At 34.1% G+C, this 21352-nt stretch overlaps 1 protein-coding gene across 2 annotated transcripts; it reads right to left on the reverse strand.

Moving 5' to 3' along the window:
- Window positions 1-4886: 4886 nt before the first annotated feature.
- Window positions 4887-20951, reverse strand: LOC147067238 (uncharacterized). 2 transcript variants are annotated; one of them, XM_085954992.1, is made up of 4 exons: window positions 20854-20951; window positions 15114-15274; window positions 11321-14967; window positions 4887-5890 (listed from the first exon to the last, which is right to left on the reverse strand). In XM_085954992.1, exons 3-4 carry the CDS (start codon window positions 14619-14621, stop codon window positions 5586-5588), a joined length of 3606 nt encoding a protein of 1201 aa, XP_085811118.1. In that variant the 5' UTR covers window positions 14622-14967; window positions 15114-15274; window positions 20854-20951; the 3' UTR covers window positions 4887-5585. The 2 variants fall into 2 exon arrangements, with proteins under 2 accessions (XP_085811118.1, XP_085811117.1); XM_085954991.1 differs by having other exon boundaries at window positions 20689-20951.
- Between the last annotated feature and the right edge of the window lie 401 nt (window positions 20952-21352).

A 21352-nucleotide genomic window follows, 5' to 3' on the forward strand; every position in this document is an offset into this window, starting at 1 on the left:
TTTTTTCCATGTGCTGCAAATCTCCTTATATTGCGAAATTATAGTACTTTGCACCAATTTATCCAACGAAAATATAGAAATTTTAGTACTTTTTATATATTTTTTCCGATATTCAAAAGTATAGTATTTTGGGCGTACTATACATGTTTTATATCGTACATAGTACGCGGGCCAAAATTATAGTACAAATACTATAATTATAGTACGGTTGGCAACACTGCCATGGACACAATACTTTGCTACCTGCCTTCGCTGGCTTCAAACAAAACACCATCCCTTCGCCTCATACAATCCACTGTTGCCCGTGCACACCTACTTGTATTCGCTCATAAAACTTATCAAACATTATCTTGTATTATTTTCAGGCTTCAATTATGAACTAAAATCATTGAGTTTACCTTGGGAAATCAGGCAAAAAATGTGTACCTATCCATTCTAATCTCTTTTTTCTTTCACTATAACAATTATTGCGCTAGGTACTTACCTGTAAGTACATAAAAACTTCAACTGCACAATTAGTAAGTACCTAAAAGATTTGCTCATAACTTTTGTAATTTAATGGAAATAACGGTAATTTTTGCAGCACTAACCAATATTAATGTAGCACTAACGATTGGCTATTTTGGATTTTGATTTTTTTTGTTTTTCAAAAGTGGGCAGTCCAACTTGACTTTTTTTATAATTTGATTTGCCCATAACTTTTGTAATTTAATAGAAATAACGATAATTTTTGCAGCACTAACAATACTAATGTAGCACTAACGATTGGCTATTTTGGATTTTGATTTTTTTTTGTTTTTCAAAAGTGGGCACTCCAACTAGATGCTTGTCATAATTTGATTTGCCCATAACTTTTTTAATTTAATGGAAATGACGGTAATTTTTACAGCACTAACCAATACTAATGAAGCACTAACGATTGGCTATTTTGGATTTGGAATTTTATGCGTTTTTAAAAAGTGGGCAGTCCAACTTGACGTTTTTTAAAATTTGATTTGCCCATAACTTTTGCAATTTAATGGCAATAACGATAATTTTTGCAGCACTAACCAATACTAATGTAGCACTAACGATTGGTTATTTTGGATTTTGAATTTTATTTGTTTTTCAAAAGTGGGTACTCCAACTAGACGCTTGTCATAATTTGATTTGCCCATAACTTTTTTAATTTAATGCAAATTACGATAATTTTTACAGCACTAACCAACACTAACGTAGCACTAACGATTGGCTATTTTGGATTTGGAATTTTATTCGTTTTTAAAAAGTGGGCAGTCCAACTTGACGTTTTTTATAATTTGATTTGCCCATAACTTTTGCAATTTAATGGCAATAACGATAATTTTTGCAGCACTAACCATTACTAATGTAGCACTAACGATTGGCTATTTTGAATTTTGAATTTTATTTGTTTTTACAAAGTGGGCAGTCCAACTTGACGTCAAGTTGGACTGCCCACATTGAATTGCCTATAACTTTTTTAATACAACAGCACTAACGATGATATTGCAGCACTAACCAGCACTAACGCAGCACTAACGACTGGCTATTTCAAAATTTTGAATTTCAAAAGTGGGCAGTCCAACTTGACGTACATGATAGTTATCAGGGACACACAGGTCAACACTGCCCAGAATGGCAGAGTTCTCATTTATACCTTGTATAAGTCGAAAAAAATACGTAGCTAAATAAAGATTTCTTCTAAATTGCAGACTGCATTATGTAAGCATGCCTAAGACAAAGTCAGTTGGATAAAGCCACAGATAGTATCCATAAAACCTCAAGTAAAGGAGTCTCAAGAATTTCTTCTGTACCCTCTCCACCATAAGGCCATACTTCAACTTGTGCGGTGCCCAAACAATAGACCCACTCTCAAGTCTGCTTCGAACTAAAGAATTAAATAAAAGTTTTAATACCGTAACATCTGAAAAGACCCGGGAAGTACGTATGACGAAGCCCAACATTTTAAGCGCTTTGTTACAAATGGTAACTATATGGCTAATAAATGTCAGTTTACTCTCAAACGTAATGCCAAGATCCCTTACAGATGATATTCGTGACACAACTCTGCCATGCATCGAGTATTGGAAAAACAACACTTTTGAGGCTCTGGTAAACGATAAAAGATTGCATTTATCAATATTGAATTCTAGTTTGTTACGCCTGCCCCAATTTAATACATTATCTATATCAAGTTGGAGCTGACGACAATCGTCCAAGGTGACAACTTCCAAAAAGAGTTTCAAGTCATCAGCGAACAACAAAAACATAGCATTTTTTATTACCAATGCTATGTCATTTATAAAAATCGTGAACAGCAACGGCCCTAAGTTTGAGCCCTGGGGGACACCAGAAAATGTGTAAAAGGTCTGTGACTGATAAAGGCCGTACGATACGTATCCATGATGCACATCCAAAATGTGAGATCTAAATTGATTTTAGAATGGCAATGTTTGAAACCCCATTCAAATAATCATAGTGACTAACTAGTTCATGACCAATTCTGAAATTGAAGAGGAATGGAAATTAAAGATGTATTAAACTCTCATTATTATTTATTATATTTTTGCACATTCATATAAATATAATATTTAAATTACCCTACAGACAAAATAAAAATTAGACAGTGCCATGTAGTAAATTATCAGACAGAAGCAAAATGGATCAACCATAACAATTATATTTTGAAAACTTAAAATATCAGGAAAAAAACTGCTTTTCAAAGGAAAACAGTGTACATAATTATGTGTTTTCATCTGAAAATCCAGCTGTTGTAATTAATAAGTATTTTTTTTAACAGTTTGTTGCATTGCCTTCACTGGTTGATCGGTTAATGCAATCTAAAAAAAATTAATCAATTCAAGACAATTTGGTGATTTTACATATTTCTATTATTAAGTAAATTGATTGCACCATTGAGCAATAATAACAATTGTATTAAAATATTCCCTAGCGTACTAAGTGACTTGATTATCAATATGTACATATTATTAATTGCTTCATGAAACAAAATCACAGAAGAATACATAGATGTATATATATATAGTATAGCAAACGGATTAAATAAAAGATATTTACACATACCTAAACAATTAAGAAACAATTCAATTAATGATTCCATAAGTTTTAGAATGTGTAACCAAAGAGAATATTAAATTGACTGCATTCCTTGAAAGTAAGATGAATGTATTGTAATTTACGATAAAAAAAACCATTCACAAAGACACATTCACTACATGGCAGCTGGTTATTTACAATGTATCAAATTTCAGTTCCTAATCAACATTAAAATATAGCAAAACAATTTATTTTGAGAGCATGAATCGTAATAATTATTTATCAAATAATAGTACTATAGCAAAGTTATCAATGGTATATCAATAGTGAAACGGAAATGCACATGATGAATTACATTACAGAAATTAGTTGGATCACCTATTTTTAATGTTCTGGCAGACAGGAAATATCATCAAAATAATTCATATCTGTATGTCTCTTTTAAAGAAATTTAAGCAAACTTTACACTATTTGTTTATTACATCTTCTAATGCTATTCATACCTTTTACGATAATATGTAATTACAATAATCAATTTTAATTCTATGTTTTGTATTTTCTTTATTATCTAGTATATTCACTTAAATCTTGTAAAAAAAAGTAATTAAGTGAAGTAGTATACAATTGTGACGCTAAAAAACAAACGTAGCCATCTCCATCACAAGTGAAACTGAGTAAATCAACTTTTTTGTTTTTGTGGTTAATTTGAACCCGTAAGTTAATAATTTCCTAATTTATGATTATATTTTATTTAAAAGATACGATTTAAACAATGCTCAATAATCATGAATCTTTAACAAACAAGATATTTACGATTTTATGTTGGAGATGGCTATGTTTGTTTTGTATCATCTGGATTTGACCAGGTTTGAAATAAATACTATTGAAGATGGACAGTTTTGTTTTGTATTCGATTGGTTTGTTTTGTATTCTAACAAACAGGGTTGTGCTGGACGAAATCCCGAATGCTAAAATCCCGAATGCCGACATCCCGAAAGCCGAAATCCCGAAAGCCAAAATCCCGAATGGCCGGAATCCCGAAGGCCGAAATCCCGATAAAAAAATATAAACAGTATTAATTTTCAACCAGCGGTTCCCCAATAGGCGGCGCTTTTCTTGGGTGTGTAATTTAACAAGATAATTAAAATAGTTATATAAAAACTGTTATTAATTATGAAAACTGTTATTAAAATAGTTATATAAAAACTGTTATTAATTATGGAATGAAGCAACAAAATAATTTTCAACCAGCGGCACCCCAAAAGGCGGCGCTTTTTATCGATTGTATAATTTATCTAGATAATTAAAATAGTAGTATTAAAAACTATTATTAATTATGGAATGAAGCAAAAAAATAATTGATAAAATGCCACGACATGATTGGCCATTCTGAAAAAGTGCTACGTCGTGATTGGCTAAGACGAATGTGACCACGTTTGATATAAAAAGTCAATGGAGATGACTAAGTTTGAAAAAAATCACAACTTTTATTTTGATTTTTTAAGCAGAAAATAAGGAGATAGACATGTCTGAAGTGAATATTATTATATAAAACAACACAAGCAGTCATACCAACCAAAAATCTCAAAAAAGTCAGTGACTGGAGATGGCCACGTTTGTTTTTTAACGTCACACATGTAGTGATGGCAGAAAATGAACAGTAAAGCTAATAAGCAGAATACAATCCAATCCGAGAAAGGTATTGACGTATCTACTGAAAAAAATAAAAATCTAATTATGTATCTATTTATATTATATAAAATTGAAAAACATGATTGATAGGGTAAATTTTGTGAACTCATAAGAATATTATCTATATTTTACAATTGTTTGATTTATTATACTACCTTTCATTAAATTTTGTTCATCTTATTATTCTTTATCATAATGTGCATTAATCCTAACACAAATCTTACTTTAAGCACTTTTCTGTCTACGGAAGATCTCCAACCGCGCAAATACCGAATTCAAATTCCAGATAAACTAAATTGTGATAACACAATCGTAGAAGGAGAATATTGTGATATCTGGACAACAGTGAAACGAAAATTGAATTCGTTAACATAATTTTTATCGAATAACAAATGATTTTTCACCGTAGTGCCAAGGGGAAGTCTCAAAATCTAATCAGACATTAACAATGAGTCATAATAATATTATGACCCACTGTTATATATATAATATACCACTCACTTTTCAGTTAAGTCGATCCACAATACATCACAAATTATTAGCAAAAGTATCTTTATATTTCAGTCAAATGTTGTGTTTTTAAGTACCTAGTCAATAATTATCATTTGATCCATTATTGAATATAGGTTTGAGACACGGAAGTGGAAATATGTTATTATGAAAAATTAGTAACAAGTAAACATTATTCAATTCTTATAGATGCTACAGATAAAACAGAAAAACACAATTGACTTCATACATACATATAACTATGTATTTGGCAGTTGAAATTGGACTCTTCGACTGATGCAGTAATACGAAATCTATCCTTGCCTGATTGCTGCAACATAATTCCTTCAATGATGGGATCTCTTAAAACCTGTAGCAATCTTCCTTTGTCCCTGTTCCACAAATTTGGTTTTGAAGACGTTGTTATCGCCGAGACATCCCCGGACGATGCTCTTCACCATCTGCTGTGTGCTCTGGTCCAGCGGCGCCGGTGCTGCTTCACCCGAACTGTTGGCAGCCATCGCCGTACGTCCCATGAACCCCTTTACCTTCCCGCTGCTGTTGTGGTTGATGTGATTCTCAACAGACTTATCGCTCTCTGGACTGCAGGGTATGTCCAGGGGGGATTTCATTGTTTTGCTTTTGGTCAAGCCTAGAAACGGATGTTCACAAAATATTACGATAAATTTTATAAATGTAAAACATTTCTAGATTTCTAACTGTTACTAATATTTTCATAAAAACATCACAGGATATCAAATCAAGGAGTAACCATAAGAAAAGGTTATCACAGATTGAAAATAAAGGTCAATATCATAGCAGAAAAGAGTGAAGGTGACATAACTAAGTATTGCATAAAATACGGAATGCCTTGCCATATAAAGGCAAGAATACGTTAGTAATTGCCAGCATCCGCAGGAAATTTAGCAAATTAGAATGCCGATGAAAAATGACCAACGATGATCTTATTCATGCACAATTTGGCCCCTTAGGACTGAAGAAACGTATCTCATTTTCCTCTACTTTACAAGAGACACCAAATACAAGTAAATTTACATTACACTGACTTTAATAAGACTCTTTCGGCTGACACTTATTAAACCATCTTTGATCTGTAGAATTATTTGAATCTGTAGTAGTCTCTTTGTCACTTAACGTAATATGTTATTTTATTTCCAGTACAGTATCTTAAAATCGCTGGAAATTTTGATACGTATCGTTGATCCTAAGGGGCCGAATAATGTTTGTGTCCTGACATCGCTTCAACGGCATAATGATTATGTCTAATATTTTTGAAGACTCTATTGATAGTAAGTACAGTTTGCAATCCTGGAACCTCTAATCCCAAACGATTTCTGAATCCTGAAATACCGAAATTGAAAATACTTGTATCGGGGAAGTTTTTTTTAACCAAGAATAGTGTATTTTTGCAAACTTAAGAAATATAACTTAAAAGAAAGTGACTGACTTTTTTTACAGAATTAACTAAAACTGCTTCTCTATCACTCAATCAAATTATAGAAAAAAAGGTCGCTGAAAAGATATGTATGGATTTTTACATGTACTACTTTGGTATAAATATGAAAAATAAATTCTCCAATTTCAGGATCTAGAATATTAATTCCAGTATTGACAATTCTTTCCGGATTGACAAATCTTTCTAGGATTTAAAATTCTATGCAGGATTGCAATCCTTATTAATTCACAACAAAACTAATTGTACTGAGGATTGAAGAAAATACAAGAATGTAAATGTATATGTTACGCCGAATGTGCAAAATTGACTATTACATGAAATGGGCAAAATTTTGCCTACTTCATGTAATAGTCAAGTCCGTTGCCTTATTCATGAATTAGGTAAATTATCTGCCGAGTGCATGAATTCGCCAGGGTATGGAATTCTTAAACTGTCAACATGACAGTAGAAAAAGTAAATTTAATACGGATGGTTTTATTAGTTATAATTGGACATAATATAATATTATTATTATTAAGTTAGGTTAGGTTATGTTTTGTAATTCTGAATTCAACTGAATGTCCATTTTGAGGTTAGCTAACAAGTGTCAACAAACTATCAAATTATACTATCACAAACAAACAAACGACCATTGCAAGATTGATACCCAAACACGAATCAAATCGCGAAAATACCTTTTAATAAAATTCTTCCGTTATCATATTATAGTTCTAGATTTTTTTGGGCATAGTAAATGGATATGAACGTCATTGTAGCTATTGATTGGTTTATTTTTATATAATCAATGACATTTGACACATTTGGTTAGTTTGATTAGTTGCAAAAAACATCACCGGAGCGCGACCATCTATTTTGACCAATGCATGAGCATTTGACACATTTGGTTTAGTTGCAAAAAACACCACCGTAGCGCAACTATCTAATTTGCCCAATGCATGAACCAGGCAGAAAAATTGCTACCGAATTCACACACATGGCAGATATTTTGCCAAATTCATGAATAAGGCAACGGGCTTGCATTTTTCATGATTTAGGCAAAATTTTGCCCATTTCATGAAATAGTCAATTTCGCACATTCGGCATAACATATACACATACAAATAGAACACCAATGATAAAATCATCACACCTGTTAGACTCTTCTTGGGTTTTGTTAAGCCAATGCGTCGAACTTTGTTTGCACTGTGATTATTTGTCTCATGTATATTTCGTTTTGGAGACAGTTTATTGTTAGTAGGTGCAACAGTTTCCTTTCTGTCCGTCGTGCAAAGCGAGAAATGATTACTCGGAGATTCTAATGAAAGTGAGTGACAATGGTTAATGATCATGCTGCAATTGTGATGCGATAAATAAAGTATGCAATGTTATTGAATGATTAAGCAATATAATTGTTGAAATAAAAATGAAATTAAATACAGGTTTATCCAACTCGTAGTACGAATTTCACAGTCCTGTCATATGTTGCCTGTCAAATATTTCATGCATATTTTTTTATATATCGTCAATTCAAAGTCTACCATTCAACACAATGGATCATTTCTCCACCACACAATGCAAAAAAAATCGTACAATCAATAGTTAAGGTTAGAATTTGGTAAAAATAATCACCCAACTGAAGGCTTTATTCGCAAGCTGATTAAAAAGTTTGATGGCCATTTAATTTGAAGACTTAGCAACTTTAAATGGCCATCAACTTGCAACAACTTGCTGTAAGGTGCCCTGGAGCGGTCATTTGTATGATATTATGTTCCATGTGTAATTGCAAAGACCAAATTATCGATTGAAATAAACATATTCACAAAAAGTTAACGATATGTGTGTTTTATTTATAAAAGAAATTCGTACCAAAACTTGGAAAACCCTTTGAAAGCCACCTTAGTAATAGAAAAACTTTAAATCCATTTGCTGTAAGGTGCCCTGGAGCGGTCATTTGTATGATATTATGTTCCATGTGTAATTGCAAAGACCAAATTATCGATTGAAATAAACATATTCACAAAAAGTTAACGATATGTGTGTTTTATTTATAAAAGAAATTCGTACCAAAACTTGGAAAACCCTTTGAAAGCCACCTTAGTAATAGAAAAACTTTAAATCCATATGATCTTTCCTTCCCATCCAACAGAAGATTTTTTATAGAAATATAATGAAGAATAGTTAAGTTAATAAGGTTAATATAAAAAATACATACATATATATAATATTTCCTAAAATAGTTATTTTTAATAGTATGCATAATGATGCTAACCCAAAAGACTAATGGGGATATTTTGGGAAAAATAAGTTACTTATGGGGTTATATTTTCTACTATGCCATTTTCAGCATCAGCAAGAGTTATTGCATTACAAAGTAACACATTTTGTTGATAAGGTGTTAGAGAAAAATATATACGCATAACCAATAAAAGTAATATTTCATTATCCTGTGAAGTAGCAAATTGTTGCCAGAAACAGGATTCGAACCCGAGACTCACAACTTCGTAAGCGAACACATTACTATATCAATATAAATGAAAAATGTTGGTAACCATTTTTATATATTGTAGTGATTACCAAGTGATTTTTTATAAAATTATAATGAATTTACCACTACATGAACAGTGAGTCTCTTGAAAAGATAATATATATTTTTTTAGAAAATATGTATTAAAATCAAAACAATAATTGTGTAATGGTGCATAACATCTCTATTATGCCAATTTGCCCCATTATTTTGTCATTATTGAAACAATAAAACAAAAATAAACAAAAAATGTCACATGATCCAAACTACTTGCATTGCTACAAAATGACAACTGGCAGAATAAAATAGTAATATTTTATACAGACTGCAAAAGATTCAAGGTACACCAATGCTGCGTCGTCTCACTCTAACTTCTATTTCCCTATTCTATTTTGTGATTCCCATATCATTTTCATCTTGATGATTCCATAATTATGTATGTGTTTGTGGCATCACCATATTGGTCACACAATAAAAAATAATAGCTAATATACTATATGATTCTCGGCAGATAGAAATATGTGACATATCAACATAGTCAATCTATCTCATAAAATTCGTAAATTCCATTTTGGTCGAAAATTAGATTTTTCCAAGACTCGTAACTGGACAAAATCTGATATTCGAATAAGATTTTCAAAATGGCATCCTATGGTAGTTTGTAGATCCTTAGCAGGAATCAGTAATTTTTAATAGAATTTGTTCTTTGATTTAATTTTTTGAATTTTGAAACATTATTTAAAACTAAATTTATACTGTTTTTACTGTCTCCTAAAAAAGTTTAAAGATGTAAAAGGTTTATAAGATAGAAGGTAAATAATATCATTTCATAGAAAACGCTTCAGAGTACTATAAAAAAACACTAGTTAACTTCGTTGCAATTTAAAATAGGAGACGTATAGCTTGGGGGTCAAGCACATGGGCGTGAATCACGGGTTCGAATCCTGCTGGGTGTTGTACTTTTTCAAAACAATTTTTTCTGGTGGTTATGTGTTTTCAAATTATGTATGTTTAAAATGAATATTTGTTTTAGCTATTTTGACTTTCATTAATTTATATACCTGCCTAAATATGAAAGTGCATGATGATGATGCCTGATGGCTAATGATGCCACGATTGGAAAATATTTTAAGTAAATGCTAACACCATTTCAAAACGACGCTATGTATCAATATTGCCGATTAATTTAATTCAATCAACAATAAAAAAAATACATACGTAATACATATAATAATATATTCTTTTTAATAGCACAACAGCCCATGACGCCCAATGAAGTAGTAGTATTAGTGTAGTGAAACAGTAGTGCAGTTAGTAATAGAAGTGAAACAAAAACCCTGATTGAGAAAAGCACATAAATACATTGTGACCTCACCGGCATCGAGCCCGAAGCCCAGCACCTTACGCACTGGACTATGGGGGAACTTGGGAGATGCTGGGTGAGAACTGAGTATTTTTTCATCATTTATTTACTGGTAATAAAACATGTGTGTATTATAGAGGTAGTATATACAGCGAGAATACAAAACTTTCCCCACTCCTAAAAAGTTCAAGATGAAAAAATTTGCTATCAAGATCATAGCAACTGCCACACAAGACAATCTTAACAGGAGGGAGTAAACAAAACGATCACTTTACCGGAGTCATCAAAGAAAAGAGTGTGGAAAGTTCACTTCAAGCATGCTGCTCCTTCATGACAAGGCTTCGGTGGACATGTCAACAAAAGCGCAAGCTTCCATCTGAGGATGTGGGTTTCGGCAGCTAAACTACTACCTACCCTACAGTCCCGACCTGGCTATCTTGGATTGTTTCCTGTTGTTTTTAAAAAAAAACTTTGACAACAGCGTTTTACACGCGTTAAGCCCAAGTCAGGGCCTGACTTTTAGAACAATATCGCAAATATTTTCTTTCTAAAGGGTTAACATCGTAGGAGAAGTGGACCAAGTGCATTAAACTGTCAGGGACTATTGAAAAAAATGTTTTGATCTGGCATCACTTTCTTACTGAGGTAGATAAATTAAAAAACGCCCCTTCTATCCAAGTATAACATACAAAGCTAACATTACCATAAAAAGTTAAAGTAAATTTTTTAATTTATATACCTTGCATGGTTCTCTCCGAAAGTTTTCTTTTCTTAGGCGTTGTGCAGTCAGTTTTAAAATTGTTATTGTGGTTGACTTTCGATTTTGGCATAACATCATCCTCAAAATGTACAGATGCATTACGCTTTCTGCCCTTGGCGGGGACACTGTCCATCGAGCGAATCGCCACTGTCAACAATTTTCCATTGCAGAGATCTACGTTGCTCTGCAAAGTTGACGTCGATGATATGTCCGAATTCAAATGATGCAAACGCTTCATATCGATAATCGCTGAATCGAAGTTCACTCCGCTGCCTAAAATTATCTCCATGATATCCTGCTTTGAAGCTTGCAGTACACTATCATCAAACTCTCCATAATAATCATTACAACCGTCATAATAATCATTGTAACTGAAAGACTGATTAAAATCAGAAATGTCTTCCGCATCTCTACAATATTCATTCCGTGTATCGTTGACTGCTGTCGTGGCCTTTTTCTTTTTCGGTGTGTTGGGAGTGGCCTTCATTTTGGTAATCATTTTACTTGATAGATTCTCAAGCTCGACAAATGGTTCTTTGTTCATAAACGAATTAGCTTGATCGAAAACAAAATTAGATATCATTTTACCAAACTGTAAACTCTCTGGTATCTTCAAATCGGAATTAGACTCGTTTTGAGATTTTGCTTTAGACTTCACTCTTTTATATGGTGTCCATTTAGCGATAGCACCGTTTTGACGTAAATTTACAGTCTTAATCTTATGATCCTTTGTGCTCAATCTCTTGAAAGCTTCTTCGAGACCGTTATCACATTTGATTAGATGAAGCACAGTTTGCTTTTTTTCAGAAACACCACTGTAAACTGCCAAATATTTCTTCAGGCATCTAATAGCACGCTCATAATCAATTTGTGCCTTCGATTTAGGATTGTTATCGAAATACAGAAGATCGGGAACATCGTCGATGCTATCCTTTCGATTGACTGCATAATTTTGATGCATCCGACTTTCTTTCACATGTGAATTGTTACTGTAACCTTTCACACATGCAAACTCGAGTTCTGGTCCCGATAGTCCAGAAAACACTTGACTCTCACTTTTCGGAATATTCTGCTGTTCCTCAAGGAGTTTAGTGGCTTCTTGCTGTTTTCTTCTTTCCATTTTTTCCATCTGCTTCCGAACCTTCATCAACTTGCGAGCTTCAAACACATTGGATGCAAAACGAGGTTTTCTCAAAGGTGGCACTGCAACGGCCACTGCCGGAGGCGCCGGTTCCACCAACTGCTCTTCTACTTTTACCGGATTGAGTTGACTATCAACGTGAACAACGGGCTTTTTGACAGCTGCTTCGGGTGATCTGTTCATCAGGTGTAGTTCAGCCAAGGTTGGTTTTTTAACGATAGGTTGAAACATATTGAATTCTGACTTGATGTAGCTTCCTTTAGTAATGTTAATGGTAGTTTCATTGAGTGAATTACTTTGACCTCCTGAAGAAGAATTTCCACTAGATCCATTATCAGTTCCAGAGGTGGACGATTTACTGTTGCTCTTATTGGAAGTGTTATTATGAGCACCCGATGAGCCGGTCGAGTGAGATTGAGACCTATTGGTAGAACCATTGTTTCCATCATTTGAATCTCTGTCAGTTGACCGCCTGGGTTTTCCTCCTCTGCCGGATGAACTATAATGATCATCTTTGGAAGATTTGCTTTTGCTTTTCTTGTCGTCTTGCTTTTTATCACTCGTCGAATTCGAAGATGACGTTCTTCGCCTTTCATCGACCTGCGTAGAATGTTTTCGATCTCTCTGTGATGAACCCTGTCCGGAACTGTGCCTACCCTTATCACTATGCTGCGGTGAACTCTTTTCATTCTTATCAGATGACGATGAGTGCCTGGGTTTAGAAATATCATCAGAGTGGTATTTGGAGCTGCTCGAATGATGTCTGGAACTACTGGATGAATGTCTATGAGAAGTAGAGCTCCTGTGTCCAGACGAAAGCCTCTCCTTTCTCGAAGAGGATTCTCCATTACTAGACGACTTGGTATACTTGTCCTTTTCGGCTGATTGAGAATCCTTAGAACTGCTCTTAGAGCGGGAACTGTCTTTTTTGTCATGCGATGATGACGAGCTATGTTTTCTTTCAGAATCTCGTCTGCTACTAGAGGAATGTCTAGAACTTTTGGAGTGATGCTTGGAATCGTCTCTTTTATCTTTATGATGATCTTTGCTATGACTATGACTGACGGATAATTTTCTATCACCGTCTTTTGATTTAATTTTATACCTATCGCTTTCTTCATCTCTGTCTTTATTAGACTTATGAAAGTGTTCATCGCTCGGCGATTTCATTTTCATTTCCACATCTTGCATAGGCTCTTCTTTCATTTCAAGATCACTTTGAACCGTTTCTTTTAGATCAATTTTTAAGCCATTGCTACTTGAATCGTCAACTTCTTCAGATACTGCAGCTTGCAGGTCAATTTTCAAATCATTACTGCTGGAATCGTCTGCATCCATGCTGCGTTCTTCGGCAGTCAGTCTGTTTTCAAAAGAATTCATTTCAAAGTCGAACGCTCCACTTTTTGTATTATCTGCTGATACATCACTCGACTTGGATTCAGAATCAATCGACATGTCTATATTGACAGCATCCTTCACACTCTCAGTAGAAGTTTTCGATTCAATGCTAGATCTGTGATGGGTAACGGCCTCTATGGCTTCACTGCTGCTAATGTTCTTCATAACATCATCACTACTTGGGTCGGTCGCGACATTCTTAGTGAATATCCCATCGGCACTGCTATCTTCAAACACATCACTCTCTTGACCGACAACTTCCATCTTTTTATCGGAATTATCAAAGCTCTGCCTAGCATCAGATGAATTATCATCATTACTAAACTTATAGCACGGAGTGTTACTGGTGTCGGAAGATTCAATTTTCAGCACTTTATTGTCATCATCGCCGGTTGAGATATTAAATTTACCATCACCCGGCTTACTACCAGAATGATTGCCATCAACAGATAAGTTAGAATCGCTAGACACTTGGGAAAGCTGTGAATCTGTATTTTGCATGTCAGGCTTTCCGGATTCATCTACCATTTTGTCTTTGTCATTTGAACTATCGCTAGAATCGTGCGAGGTGAGGTCGCTTATCCCCGATAAGTGTGAGTTGTTTGGACTGTTTTCTTGCTTGAAGCCACCTTCAATCGGTTCAAATGCGGGCGATTCGAATTCTTCATCTTTAGAAGTATCAGAATCATCCGATTCATAAGGAGTATCCGTTTTCAACGGTACCGTTTCAACTTTCAACATACTGTCATCCACTTGGCAAACCGTAATATTTTCTTCCTCCCCGGGTGCGACGACTTCCTCTTCGTCTACCGGAGCAACCGGATTAGCGGCAGCACAATCTTGAGATTTTTCCGAGTCCGGACTGACGGCTTCTAAATCGTTCGGTAGCAGATCACCAGTAGACAATTGCAAGCCCGATGTTGAATCGTACGCTTCATCAAGGTGACTAGTGTTGGGTCTATTGGGCTTTTCTAAGCCAAAACATTTGTAAACGACCTCTTCCACTTGCGGTATGAATACCGAAGATATCTTTGGATTCACCACTTGGTCAACTATTCTTTCAACGCCTTGATCCAAAAACTTCGAACTGGAAAAACATAAACAAATAGGATATGGGTAACAGTGGTTTAATAGTAGATCGACAAAACTGAAAGCATACTCGATTGATATTGATAAACTTTTTAGAAAGCCAACCCATACATATTTATAATGACAATTAAAAATCAATCTCACTCTAGAATATGCTTCCTGAGTTTCTCTCTTAGTTGGTTCTTATTCAAATCTGGTTTCCATTTTTGGTGTGTTAGAAATCCGGCTACTGAACCTTCAACTCGCTGTCGTAAATTTTGGTAGGCAGGCTTCGTGTCTACATCCGAGATACACTCCTTGCGGAACTAAAATAAATAATTAATGGCACCATGATGGTAAATAATACTAATTATACACTGGGAGATAAATAATCAATTGAAAACACCAATGAGAGACAACACGGCCTATTCACAATGTTAATTGAAGCAAAATTTCAGATAATTACAATAAGTTAGAAAGCGTTTATTTTTCAATATGTTACGTCAATCACAATACGATATCATTAATTAAACAATTGAGAATAATAATAATCGCACAGCCAGGAAATATGTCAGTTAATCTGCTGCCCTGTTAAAACGACTCAGGTAATTTGAGAGTCAACTGTGATATGTGAATATAATATAAAAAAGGATATCATACACATAAGATGGAGCATATGGAACTTTATAATGTAAAAGATTCTTAATATGTCTTACAAATTAGTTGCTAACCATTCACAACTCAAAAGGGTAAAGACCAGAGAACACAAAATTAATAGGGACTGGCTTACCCTACTGGGTGTGTTATAGGCTACGGATGTCTTATGTCGAATGTTGAAAAATATGGGATAAACACGTGTTAAATAATGTTATTTTCAATAGTTGCGTCTCTATGATAATAATATGCATTAAAGTTTGTCATGTAAATGAACCATGCACTCAATATTGATGGCAGTTGCTAAACGCTGGATTCAATCACATAATTATATTGATTTATAAAGAACATATGAATTTGTCCAATTCTCAGAACTCAAGCTCACAGCCCAAAGAACACCAGGATATTGATCTAGCTGCTACCCCACTGTGGGCAAATGTGACTACAGTCGAACTTGGTTATTACGAGGAAGATGGGACCGACTGAATTTGCTTGTTATAAGCGGTACTTGTTGTATCAGAGAATAGGTATTTTTAAATGAGCGGTCCCAACAAAAAAAAGTCGAAAATAAAAAATCTGAAAACCATCGTAAAAAGCCTCGAAACAAACATGGCCTTCATAAACTACAAAAGAAGTTGTTTATTGTAATGAACGCTGGTAGATACCTACGGACTTCACAAACCTTGGATTTTTCAACCATGTGTATGGATACTTTTTCATTATTGTCGGCGAAAACAACAATTAGAGACTTAACTTAACGGCGGCATCCTGTTCGATCGGATTTTATTGCTTAGGGTCGAAATGTTTTTAAACGATCGACACATTAACAGTATTTTAACTCGGTATATCCGATAAGTTGCTCGTTATAACAGTGAATAAATGTATGGAGAAAATCATAAACTAAATGTCAACGAATATTTCTTCATTACGTCCGAGATCATAATAACCGAGTTCGACTGTATATTGAAGTGACATTAATCCATCAGTTCAGATAAATCTAGCATTAAATAGTTGCTGCCTTGAATTTTCATTTCATCATCCATCATATTTCTATGTTGTTTACGAGTGAATGGATGCATCAAAATATGAACATAATTATAATTTAATATCATTGCACAAATTATTAATACTGAAACATTAGTTGAATGAATAATTCATTAAATTATGAATAATAAATATGATAATTATTCAATACCTGGCAGATATTTTTACATAAACTTTCAATATGTTGATTTTTATATCATACTGAGATATTATGTTTTCAAATTACAGAAGAATTATGATAAAATGAAACCACACCCCCTACATATACTTTAGGTCGGAACTGCAAAATGGTAACTTTTCAGTAGTATGATTTCAATAAATTTGAATGACACTAAAACGTTAATTGAAATGCTGGAACAGTAAATTTTTAATTATACCTATACAATATTGATTGAAATTGTTTATATTTCGATACCTATCATTGTTTTACTATCTTTAAAATTATTAATTAATAAAGGCAATTGAATTTGTTTATATTTCGATACCTATCATTGTTTTAGTATCTTTAAAATTATTAATTAATAAAGGCAATCAAGTCAAAATATCAAAAACGCAGTTACGACCTTTTACGTAGGAGGTGTCGAAATATGCAAGAGAAAATAATATATTTCCAAATTGTTTTCATAGCACTTATAGGCAGATACTATCAACCAAGTAACCATTTGAAATTATTGAGAAGGACATAATAGGTATACCTAGCACAAATATTAATTTTTTTTTTTTTTTTTTTCGACCATGTCCGATCCTGATAGGATCATATGGGCCTCCACAGAGTGGAGGTTTGTATTGACAGAATTTGTTTTTTACGAGAAATGGATGTCAGCCACTTGCTCAACCTATTAGGTCCATACCCTGACACACACAAATTGAAAAACAATATGTGTACTTGCCAGACCCAGGATTCGAACCTGGGACCCACGGCTTTATAGTCCGACGCTTATGCCGCGCGTGTGTTGTTATGTTATTAATTTATAACATGATAAATCAATAGGGGCCATGTACCAACAAAAAAAAAGTATTGAAGATACTAGGTATCGGTATCATATCGATACTTGCAAGATCGATACCCAAATATTAACACTTTTAAAAAAAAATTTTAACACTTTTTAAACAAAAATACAGATTATTAATTATGAAAAACAATAATCATAAGTACTACATTTATATAGTCATGCAATTTATTTACTAAAAATGAAACTAAAACATTAATTAGGTACAAAAAGTTTAGAAAATACGAGGGTGGGTCAATAAGTCCTTAGAAAAGCCGACAGATGGTGCGACTAGTACTGTAAGCGGTTTGTTTTCATGCAGCGGCACTACCGATTCAGTATGCTGCGAAGTTTCAATCAGATTGGTCGGGTTGTTTTTTATTTTCGTACATTTAAAAAAAAAATTTGCTTGTTTACAAAAATGGAGAAAATTGAGTTTAGAGAGCTGTTATTAAACATTTTAATATAAAAGGGTTAACAGCAAAGGAAATAAAAAATGAGTTGGATTTAGTTCACGGCATATCTGCTCCTTCACTTGCAACTATTTATAACTGGTTAAATGAATTTAAACGTGGTCGTACATCAACAAAGGATGAACCACGCTCAGGACGTCCTGTAGAGGTGACTACACCAGAAATGATCAATAAAATCCACGATATGGTGTTAAGTGACCGAAGATTAAAGTTGAGTGAGATAATTGAGGTTACAGGGATCTCAAAAGGTAGCGTCATTTCTATTTTACATGACAAATTGGGCATGAAAAAAGTTTCTGCAAGATGGGTGCCGCGTTTGCTCACAGTCGACAATAAACGCAATAGGGTGGTGGCCTCTAAAGCCCTGTTGTCGCTCATGCAACGCAATCCGGATGAATTTTTTCGTCGCTTTGTGACTGTAGATGAAACATGAATACACCGCTATACTCCCGAGACGAAAGAACAGTCAAAGCAGTGGATTGCGAAAGGCGAACCATGTCCAAAGAAGGCGAAAACCGTAAAATCAGCTGGTAAGGTTATGGCTACTGTATTTTGGGATGCACGTGGAATTATTTTCGTTGACTATTTGGAAAAAGGAAAAACAAAAACAGGGGATTATTATGCATCTTTATTGGACCAGCTAAAAAACGAAATTGAAGAAAAACGGCCTCATTTAAACAGGAAAAAATCCTCTTTCATCAGGACAATGCCCGTGTTCACACATGTTTACGATCAATGGCTAAAATTGAAGAATTGAAGTTCGAATTGGTCGACCACCCACCGTATTCGCCAGATTTAGCCCCCAGTGACTTTTTCCTTTTCCCAAACTTAAAAAAATGGCTAAGTGGACAACGTTTTTTTTCAAATGAAGAAGTCATCGATCGGACAAATGCTTATTTTGAGGACCTTCCGAAAACTTATTTTTCTGACGGTTTAAAAAAAATTGAGAAACGTCTAACCAAGTGTATTGAGCTCCAAGGAGATTATGTTGAGAAATAAAAAAAAAATACAAAAATAAACTGTTTTAATGCTTTTTTCTAAGGAATTATTGACCCACCCTCGTAGCATTGGTCTAATCTCACCCCATTACACGGTACATATTCATTCAGATATGTATTAACAAAAAACATGCAAAAATTGACACATCGACTCCAAAAACAACTGTCAAATTATCAACTTTAAAATGGTGTATCTGTATTCTTACGTTGGCGAACAACGGACTTTCTAATTCTTATCTATATTATGTTGTGCTGCAACTGAAGTAAAATTACACTGAAAATAATGGTTAAAATATTGAAAATATTCAAATGCATGGTAATTCAGCATTTAAATATTCCAGCTAGATAAAGGGTATTAAATGAACCAATACATAAAAAAGTACCTATACTGGTATCCGGTAAAGAAGAAAAGTATCAATGCCAAAATATCGAATTATCGGTTTAAATGTATTGATACTTCAAAGCTTTGATACTTTTTTGACGCCCCTACACATCAGGATTTTGAGATGCAAGGTCATCTTATAAATTGTAGGTTAGACACTTACTGAACTTAATAGCGCCTAAACACATGCATGGAATTACTGTCGGCAATTGTGCTTATTTATGACAATAACTGGTTACACGTAAAAGTGCTGACTGTCTCTCCAATCGCATTCTTTAAGAGTAAGCGAGACGCGATGTTGTCATTTTATACTACTATCTGACAGGTTGTATTGAAAATCGGAGCTCAAAATGAGTAGTTCGTTTTTTTGCCGGCAGGTTCGCTACGATCGCTCTACTGAGCAGGCGCAGATCGAAAATAATCTTACTTGCGCGCAATAAATCATCACAATTTGGAATCTTCCAATCTTGTTTGATTTATGCACGCAATCTTGCACACTGCAGAATAATATATATTTCCCCATACATTTTCTTACTGTGCACAGTACATGCACATGTAAATGGGGTATAAAAGAAAATAAAGATAGATATTCAAATAACATTCTACATAATAAACAAAATTGTAAAAAAACACAATATAAGTAAGCACCACTATCTAAGTATGTATCTTCAATCACATTAAAACACCTGAAATTACAAACACCAATTCAAATTAATTAGAGAGGTATCACTGTCATGTTGAAATGCTGTTTTATATCTAGCATTTGCATAACGATACAAAATAAAATCATGATAATACAAACAATTTTGTATTCTAAATAATTATTTATATATGGGCAAAGGTGAAAATGTTAAAATACATACTTACTAATAAATTTATACTGAATGTTTTGTAAACGAAATTGCATCTTGTTGACACGGGAGCATTAGTGCAAAAGAAAATAATAAGCATGGATTCGTTACCTCCGCTATTTTATTGGAGATTGTGTATCATAACGACCAAATCAAAAAGAAATAAGTACGATAGATAGGCAGTAAGAAAACAAACAGAAGGCAGCTATACGCACTTATAGATGTGTCCATCTATATGGGTAAGTATGGGAAGTATTTAGTACAGGAACCAAAAAAATATAGACATTTGAAAACATTGCCATTTCTACTGGCTGAGGTTCAATGAGATTATTTCTAACGAATAACTAACCTGGTCAAATAGTCCCTGAGACTTCAACAAGCAAATGATGTGATCGATCAAGCGCGGATCCCCGGGTAGTAGCGGTACTGTTTGAGCGATCTCCATGCCAGTAAAGAGTTAGAATATCGCTTTTAATAAGCTAATCATCGAAATTTATATAAATTCAACACTTACGTATCCAAAATTAAAGCAGAACCGAGATAATCTCTAAATTTGATACACTTCCTAGTAAATGTCGCTTCTTTCCAATATGACAAATGTTTACGTTTCGTACAGTTGGTATTACTTCTTATCTTATCTTGCCGGAACTATGACTCTATGGTTCATTGACGTAGCAACACTACCTACAAACAACGCCCCGACAAAATCGCTCAGATTATATTTTACGACGTTTTACAATAATCTTTGGTAAAATTGCATGTAGGTATTAATTTCAGGAAATTAAAAAAATATTCCTTGGAAAACAAACTTATGTGCGTTTTAGGCCGGGAATATACGGGCAACTTCGTGTTGCTGCTGCTGGCAGCAAACGTGCAGCCGACTACAGCAACTCGTGCTGCCGAAATCGGCAGCAAACGAGCTGCCAACAGTGCCGTCCCGTGGGGGTAGGCAGATTGAGCGTCGCTTGGAGGCGGAAAATCGAGGAGAATTATTAGGTATATATAAAAATAGC

The sequence above is a fragment of the Rhyacophila brunnea genome, unplaced genomic scaffold, assembly GCF_057557595.1.
Source record: "Rhyacophila brunnea isolate RB1 unplaced genomic scaffold, BYU_Rbru_1.0 scaffold_4, whole genome shotgun sequence".
NCBI classification, from domain to species: Eukaryota; Metazoa; Arthropoda; class Insecta; order Trichoptera; family Rhyacophilidae; genus Rhyacophila; species Rhyacophila brunnea.